The sequence below is a fragment of the Leptinotarsa decemlineata genome, unplaced genomic scaffold (assembly GCF_025532065.1).
Source record: "Leptinotarsa decemlineata unplaced genomic scaffold, Ldec_3_MD MMD2_tig00000576_RagTag_RagTag, whole genome shotgun sequence".
Lineage (NCBI taxonomy): Eukaryota > Metazoa > Arthropoda > Insecta > Coleoptera > Chrysomelidae > Leptinotarsa > Leptinotarsa decemlineata.
Window position 1 is genome coordinate 3,472,139 of NW_027412551.1, and position 8,966 is coordinate 3,481,104.

Below are 8,966 nucleotides of genomic sequence, written 5' to 3' on the forward strand. Positions count from 1 at the left end.
CACCGTATTAGGAATCACACGTTGAAAGGTAAGACCTCGTAGTCCTTAGCTCGCACAAGTTTCAACTTCTGAGGGTTGTCGTTCGTAGGGGTACGATAGCTGGTTAACGGAAAAACATATTTTTTTCAAACATATATCAAACTCTGTTACGAAGTACACATATTCAAAATCTGAGAAATAGGATGTCATCAGTTATTTTGTTTTTTATGATTTCGGATCTTTCTTATAGTTGAAATATCTAAAAATCTTCACTTTTTTTATTAATACAAAACTTCAATATTTGATTTCTGTATCACAATATAAAGCGATAAAATGTATTAACAACTTGCCATTCCTAGAACCAAAAGCTTCAATTATATAAACCTCGAAATCAATTGAACCTTATTTATTCATTGTTCAGAACGAAAATAACTATTTTCATCCAATTGACAAAACGTAACTATGAAAATTCGAAAATATATCATTCCGTCAATTCTGATTGCTACAAGAGAATTGAGACTATATTTGAATACTTTCCAAATGAAATGTAAATAATGGTCAAATATTAATTTTATGTACCTCCAAATTCAAAAAAATTCTACCAAAGTATTTCATATCTATCAAGAAAAATAAATAATTTCATGAATGAGAAACACTGTTGGATTTCATCCAGTTTTACTACGTAATAATTTTTTTAAATTGTCATTGTTACATATTATTATCCTCTTTCATTCCCTCTATTCTATAAAAACAGTATTGAATGATAACGTTATTGTAACTTCATTTTAATATTTGAAATTTCATCAATATCAGCTTCTAGAAGAGTATTTGAATTATTGGATAGAACTGGCCGATACTTGAGAAAAATCCATGGTAACATCTCCCGCTTGAGGAAGCTGTTATATAGCGAAACACATGTTGCGGCTTTTCTAAAACCTTTATAGTGAAAATTGTTCATTAAATTGTATCAGGTATTGAAGAAGGTATTAGAATGCTTGAATTGTTCAACGTTTCTCATTTGCATGACACATGAAAATTAAATATTATCATTTCTTAGTTTGAGACTACTTCATACTTTCAATTTTCAGAAGTATTTTGATTTCCCTTAATTAATTTTTCTTCTCAAGCAAATTTTTCAATCAACATTTTTTATTCGTATAAACTTCATGCCTATGTAAGCTTTATATGTTACAGAGACTACATTCTGCAGATTTTAGTCTCCACAATGTTAAGAAATGTATTTGTATTAATTTTTAGCTCTGTTTTTCATGTTCGAGATTATTAAATACAACGAATTACTAATGAATAGAACTTTTTTTTTGTGAAAAATGTTTTGCGTTCACGTAGTGACTTAGCGGGGTGAACTACACCTACATAAAGTTTACCATTACAATTTTTAATTTTTTTCAGAATATAGGTATATATATCATTATTTTGATAACGACAAATGTCTTGGGTTCAAATGTATTTCTGTATCTATATCCTGTTGAGATTGTGCGCAGAAAGAACAGGCAAGTCAGTTATCATTTCAAATATAGGTTGAAAATAACAATAACATTAAATTAATAGTGAAGGGAACATATTAGACTACATCAACTTGAATCATGATTTCAAATATCAAACATGATTATTTCCCACAGAACTTGAATTCATCGACTCACTAGTCCGTGATGTAGGACCGTAAGACTTTTGAGTTCTTTTTCCCTGTAGCAAAAACTGCGAAAAGCACCAATAATTAGAGATATGTCACTTTTCGAGAAGGGGCATGATGAATATTGATAAAACAGCTTGGACAAACGTGACTGTGTTTATCCATATTATCGTAAATCATCCAATTCTTTAATACCTCCATGCAAGCATGAAACAAGTAGTTTGAAGAATGGAATAATAACCCTAGAAAATTAATGTAATATGGCTGCATAACCCCAACATCCAAGGTAGAAGAGAAGAAGGAAAAAAATGTGTCAATTGTCAATTTATTAAAAATCAAATAAAAAAACATAACCAAAAGCCCTAAAAGTCAAATGTTTGAAGTTTCAACGCCTGAGGTCAAGTCGAAGAACATTACAGAACAAACTTAACACGAATATTTATAAATAAAACTTTGGTTTTAACAACAGTCCTCTTAAGTTTCTAGAATGGCAATGTTTGGTATAATAGTTTCTGGACGATTGGTAAAAAAATTGAAATAACACTACTCCTTTATACATTCCTTTATAATCAATTTATTCATTTTAGGTTCAAACAGAATTTCAGCAAATTAGTGAAACCCAGTTGGTAACTACTATTAATGATGCTGATAACATAAATCATATAGTAGTGTTTCTAACAGGAGTTGTGCCTTTTCCAGAGGGAATGGGTGGCCAAGGTAAATAACCAGTTAAAATAATTAATTGTTCTTTATTTTAATTCATCAACAAAGGCGAGTGATTCAGTTGGTAGAGGTCAAGGTATACCAAATTCTGAATCTTTAGAGTGAAAAAGTTGGGAAATATTTCTTTGTGTCGAAGATATTCCAGCAGTATATTTACATTTTTCAAATAAATCTTCTCGAGCGCCTCACTTTTCTTTGTCAATAAATAGACAACTGTAGATCGACTAAAGTCGTCAATTAAAGTTTGATAATACTTTCTTCTGCCAGGTATATGGGACCACAAACATTGGTATGGACTAGATCCAAAATAACAGAATTGAAGACTTGAATTCAGAGTTGAAGACTTATTGGATGGTGGTCTGCTTAATTTGCCTTTAATGCAAACCTCTCATGATAATTTCTAACCAAAGTAAATGATTTGATAGAATTTTCCTTCAAAACTTCTTCAACTGTTTCAGGACTCCGAGGTCTATATCTTCTATGTCAGTGATGAATGCTGCTTTTGTTTTCTATTGTGAAAGGTACAGGTTTTCTGATTTAATTCAAATAAATTCCAGGGTGAATTCTTTGCCTTTCATGATTTTGCAGAGATAATTCTCAAATTTAACTGTATAATTCAGTTCCAGCAAGTTTCTCGCAGTAAACTGGAGGTGGGGAAAGAAGAGCACGTCTTTGTCTGTTACTTACCTTGTCTAGCCCTGGAGTCAACGTACCAAACATGCATGGAGTTATTTTGAAACAGTAAATATCTTCATAAATAGTTTTCTTAGCATTTTCCTAAACTTTGTTTATCTGGTGGAGCTTTTTCTTCATACATTTATCACAATGAAAACATTTTATTTGTGAGTTTCAATAGTTCACTTTCAGTACTATCTCACGTGAATCAGTAGTTGCTCTGTTTTTTTTCTCTTTGGAATCCTTGAATAAGTTTTCCCTTCACTACTTCTAGAGTTATATCTGGTTCTGGTTTTCTTCCAAGAGTCTAACTGATAGGCTACAGAGAAGATATGATAATATTAAGATGCCTTGCTAGAATTTCTCCCAGGGAACAAAATCCATTGATTGTTTGAGTTGATTTTCCATATCACCTTCTGGCAAGTTCATTCTGCATAACTACTTCCATTAAAATACTTTACTGGTTAACTTTGAGTCTCTCCCAAACTTGTTTTGGGCTATCTAGCTATCTTCAAGTAGTAGACCAATTACTGGCTTTATTGTCTTTCCTTTTCCAGACCTATTTTTTAATGATGGTTTGCTTTTCTTTGGAAAATATCCCATAGTTCTTTCAATAACAATAGCTCCATTTTATATGGTTTTCTAACCTTCCACATTAACTCCTTCACAAAATAATATAATGTCTTTCAAAGAATAATGCCAACAACTGATAGTTATTATTTATTTTTGTGGAATTGAATATTTTGTACTTTTCAACATTAATTTTTCCAGATTTTCCAAATAACTTATATTACCAAACCTATCTAAATCTAACGTATTTTTCATTCTTTTGGAGTTATTTAGAGCTTCTCAGAGGAAGATCAAACTGTTTGATCTCTTGAAGATGATCACGTGATGATCGAAACACATGTCAAGATGTTAAAATAACGGTTTGGTGTTGGGAAAAATTCCAGTAATATTAATTGTAATTATATTAACATGTGCATAAACACGACACTTCTCTTACGTAAAGTCTTAGTTACTAATTAATGGATATAGTTTTTTGGTATTGTTGCATAAACCCGCTACAATTCTTATGACAGACTTTGTGAACTTTTTTATTCACTAACTTTTTTAACTAACTCATGAACATTATGGATAACAACAATATACATTTATTTCACATAAATCAAAAATACTTTAATATAAACATGATTGTGTAATGCAACACCATGTATACTAGGTATATTTCACTTGAAACCGAAAATGTATCAATAATTAAGATCACCTGTGTTAATCAAAAGAAGTAGTTTGTCAAAATGAAGTGAAACATAGATTAAACATTGGTTCAATTCCAACTGTGGCATTTTTTATTTCCACTGCTTATCGTCTGCTCCGTGCTAGGAATCGCACGTTAAAAAGTTAGACCTCATTGATCTTTAGGTCGCAGAAATTTCGACTTCTGAGGGATGGCATTTGTAAGGGCCAACAGCTTATTGAAGGAAAAGCACATCCACAGTTTTTATTGACATTTACTAACTAAACCACTCTCTAAAAAATATACAGTTTCTTTCACAAATATTGCTCAAATTTAATATTGTTATCCAGTGTATTTCAGCTGGCCTGATCCTAATGCCCCTCCTAATTGGCAACCCTTAGGATTTCTTTCGAATCAAAAACCTTCTGCCATATTTAGGATATCAACATTGAAGAAACTAGATGAAATGGGAGATTATTCAAACATGATGTTTGGTCAAAGTCATATTGTTCACAATGCCCAAATAGGAATTTCGATAGGTAAGATCAGAATTTCATTTGGTAATTCTCGGTTATCAGAACTCAAACAAAATTAACAGAAAGATTTTTACAGACAACATAAGTCCACAAACTGGTACAAATTGAAACAAAACATAATAGCTACTGTTTCGAACAACTCTACCTTTTAATGAACAATCAAACCTCTGATGTAAAATAAATTTATTAAAAACACTCTTCCCGCACCAGAATAAATTAGAGGAACCTCTGGTATAAAATAAAATAAAAACACTTTTCACACCAGAATAAAATACTGTTTCTCTATATTATATCTTTTCTTGCTTAAAGGTGTTATTATTCTTCCAATAAACATACAATATACAATTCTTAATCCTTATCAGCTTTTTTATAACTATAACTTTAAGGAATGGTAGCTCTTAGTTATTTTCAATTTCATATGTAAACTTAATTTTTGGGGATCTGTTATTGAGATGAGACACAAAATTCTCTAGCTTATTTCTATTCCTCCACGTAACGGTTTTATGTCTGTGGAAAGTAATCTAACTCTTCTATTGCTCTCATTTCAAATCTGCTCATGATTGTGACAAGAATTATGTTAGTCAGACTAAGAAGACTATAAAAAGTCGTTTCATAGAAACATTTCTCATACATATTTGGTTTCGTAGAACAGAAAAGTCTAGTGTAGCTCAACATGCCTCAGAGAATGGCCACAGAATAAATGAGAAATGCTTGATATTGTTGATACTTGTACATGACAATGTGCTTTAAGACGCTTTTTAAATTTTCGAAATTGAAAAATATTGAATAAAACCTATGAACATCGACAGAGGTTCAATTTCAAACGTTATTTATTCTTTTATAATAATTACGAGCAGAAACCTGGCAAATATTAGGTATCATAACGTAGTCATTAACATAACCCTTAGGAATTGAAATATAATAACAAACTGTGTAGGTATAAAAAGGTTCTAACTTGGTAAGGAATTAGTTTGAATCATTTTTTGATGATACAAACTTGATTAGCGAAATACACGCCTAGAGACAGTGTTCTAGTTCTGTTGTTGAAAAAGTGTTTACATTACATCCATTTTCGGAGGTGAAAAGCTCTATAGAGAAAAGTAGATTCAACATACAAATTTTGAATCATCAGACAGAAATTAGTAAAACAAAAACTTTTGAAATTTTGGGCGAGTCCAGATAACAAAAAATTAACATGTATTTTTTCTTTAAAATCATGACCTTTTTAATTTCAGAGCCCCTCTCAAATATTCAAGATGTCCCTTCTCCCAATTCCATTGAAGCAAATGTTACTTTTGCCCAAAAAATGTTGGAAAACTTTATGAACTTTGTTTTGAGTTATACTATTACTCAATCCAACATGGTACCTGATCCAACAGCTACATACGTACCACTATCAACGGTTCAAAATTGGTACAGAAATTTTGAGAGAAGACTACAACAGAACCCAAATTTCTGGAAATCGTAATTTTTATTCCATCAATTTTTTGCACCATGAATTTAGATTTTAAGCTTTTACTGAAAATTTCGTACTCTCAGTTTCATTTGTATCTAATTGGAAACATTGAAAATGAAGTTAAGAGAACTTATGTTTTAATAAAGTAACTTCAAAATGCTAATGCGTTGATATGTGATTTTAATTGGAACATATTGATTTCTCCTTCAAACTTTCATCAAAAATAAAATTTATTGTCATAATATCCTAATATTATTTATCCGACTAAAGAAACACTTGTTTTATATTTCATTCAAGTTGAAAGAAATATGAAGTAATTTGCTTTGCAGGATTTAAAAAGACATCAAAATTTGCTATAAAAAATACATTGATAAGAGTAGTCATTGGTGAAGGAATCGTATTAAAACTAAAACAAGTGCGTTTTGTAGCCTTCGTGAAGTTCAATCAAAAACCTTTTATACATTTTTTTCATATTCTATGTAATGAAGATACCAGAGCAGAAAAAATCACGAGAATCTGGATTTCTCAACATGATTCCATTGCATTCTAAAGAGTAAATTTTTTTTGGCTAATCGGTGTGCGCTTTGCGTCTCTGTGAATGAAATGCTGATAAAGTACTGTTGTAAATCATGCCCTAAAGGAAATAACGCCGGCTGCCACTGGTAGGCATAAACCAATTGTGGCATGGCTAAGAGCGCGCCCAGCCGGACCGACGTTTCGCGAATGTTCGATTATCGCAGCCGTTCTAGACGTGGCAAGAATAATGCTACCGGCTTAGATGGAATTCCGACGAATTTTCTACCTCTTTCGATTGTCAAATATAAACGTGATCCACTTGCCTATCGACACAGTCAAGTTTCGCGGACAGTGCGATGTAGTGCGATCTAATAAGACGATAGACATTCGAATAATAGTTGAAGATTTAGTAAAAGTGTTTTGTTGTGAAATGAAGTTAAGTAACAGTACGTCGGATCTCTTTCACAGAACATAGTTGTGGTGATCTCTTCATTTTATGAAGAATGAAAAGTGCCGTAGATTAGGATCTAATACGAAGACGGTCAAGTGTTGATACCAAGATGGATAGAAATACAATAGTATAATCACATGGACCCCTTGCTATGTAACATTTTTTGACGGAAGCACAGGATCTACGATCACAGAATAGTTGTACTTCGAGCTAAAGCACTCTTGATTCTGCATGTAACAAAGATATCGAAAGTATTTTGGCATTCCATTCACAGAGGCGCTAAGCACACACCAATAGGTACTGTTTTGAAAATCTGGAGCCATGCAGGCAGATAGATGTATTTTTGATACCACGTGGTCACAAGAGTCAATGGAACGAAATATATTTAACGAACGCTCTATCTACCGTTTGAGGATCATAGATTTTTTTATGGAAAAGTGGCTGAGGCGGATGAAAAAGTGCTAAAAAAAAACACAATTGTTGAAGTAAGTGCGTATCACATGATCACATTGCGGTGAAGGAGACGAACAGAAGTAATGAGGAATGAAGATAGACATACTTCAATGGCAAGGATTTTGAAATGGTTTACGTTGAATGAAAATATTAATATTTGATTATATAGTTCCGTTCGGAATAAAAAGATCAGAAGTGATGGGAACCACACATTGAAAGGTGAGATCTCGTTAATCCTTAGCTCTTTTGGGGGTTGTCATTCGTAAGGGGGCGACAGCTGGTTAACGGAAAAACAGATTTTGAACAGATGAAGATGGGCAGGCTTCATTTAAAAGGGTTTGGAAATTATCCAAATATTGAATAAATATATTAATATTCAATCATTCATTCAATTGTTCATCTTCATGAACAGATGAATGAGTTTATCTCCGAATGAAGTTTGTGATACATACATTTTTTGTCGTTTGAATTTCGTCAAAGCTGTGAAAATCTTACATATTAACATTCATTCGCCATATATGTGATTACAAACTGAAAGACAAAATATTTTTTTGTAATAATCACGTTTCACGTGCCGTAACCTTTGTATAAATACAAAGCCGTAACGTTTACATCCAGTGGTGGCATTTTAATATTACCGTTTTTTCGATAAAACAAAGTAATTCAACCCAAATCGAGAGATTTTGAAAAATTAATATAATAAACATCTAGATTTTCAGTCCTTTGAAAATGTAATTAAAGAAATATATAAAATAGTCTCAGCTTTGATGTTGAATAAAAAAAGTAAAACACCTATTTAAAGAAGTTGTATTTGTGGCAAAATTGAAGATTTCTTATGGTATGGTAATTACGATTACAAATTTCCAAATGATGAAAATTCAATTATTAAAATATGAAAGATATAAAGAGTTGAAAAAATATTTTAAAAAATCAAACGAAAATGAACAATGGGTATGGAATTTAAAAAATAGAGACGCATACATTTGTAAAGATAACAAATTATTTTGACCTGAAATAAAAAGTAATGATTAAATGAATAAGTTTGGATCAATGACATGAAAATAATAGAAATCAGAATAGATCAATTGTAAACTGAAAACGACAGTGGATACTAACGGATCATCGTAAAGTAAATTGATTTGGAATACTTGTGTTTTTGCATCTATCTTAATTGTTCCATCTTAATTTTCATTGTTTACATATATTATTTGTTTCCCATTTTTTAATATTCTTTTTTTCAACTAGCTCATCGGAATATTTTGGTCCTGGTATTCTTAATATTTCTGAAG

At 31.5% G+C, this 8,966-nt stretch overlaps 1 protein-coding gene across 1 annotated transcript; it reads left to right on the plus strand.

Moving 5' to 3' along the window:
- The first annotated feature begins 1,961 nt into the window (after nt 1–1,961).
- On the plus strand, nt 1,962–6,420 carry LOC111505259 (protein OPI10 homolog). Its single transcript, XM_023160033.2, has 4 exons — nt 1,962–2,153; nt 2,218–2,347; nt 4,616–4,804; nt 6,037–6,420. Exons 1-4 carry the CDS (start codon nt 2,118–2,120, stop codon nt 6,267–6,269), a joined length of 588 nt encoding a protein of 195 aa, XP_023015801.1. The 5' UTR covers nt 1,962–2,117; the 3' UTR covers nt 6,270–6,420.
- Nucleotides 6,421–8,966: the final 2,546 nt, after the last annotated feature.

Excerpts from the sequence above, each read along its gene's own strand:
- LOC111505259 (XM_023160033.2), top strand. The coding sequence starts at position 2,118 with ATGGCAATGTTTGGTATAATAGTTTCTGGACGATTG. Across the intron at positions 2,154-2,217 it reads TAATAGTTTCTGGACGATTG|GTTCAAACAGAATTTCAGCA; the intron begins GTAAAAAAATTG and ends TATTCATTTTAG. Across the intron at positions 2,348-4,615 it reads AGAGGGAATGGGTGGCCAAG|TGTATTTCAGCTGGCCTGAT; the intron begins GTAAATAACCAG and ends ATTGTTATCCAG.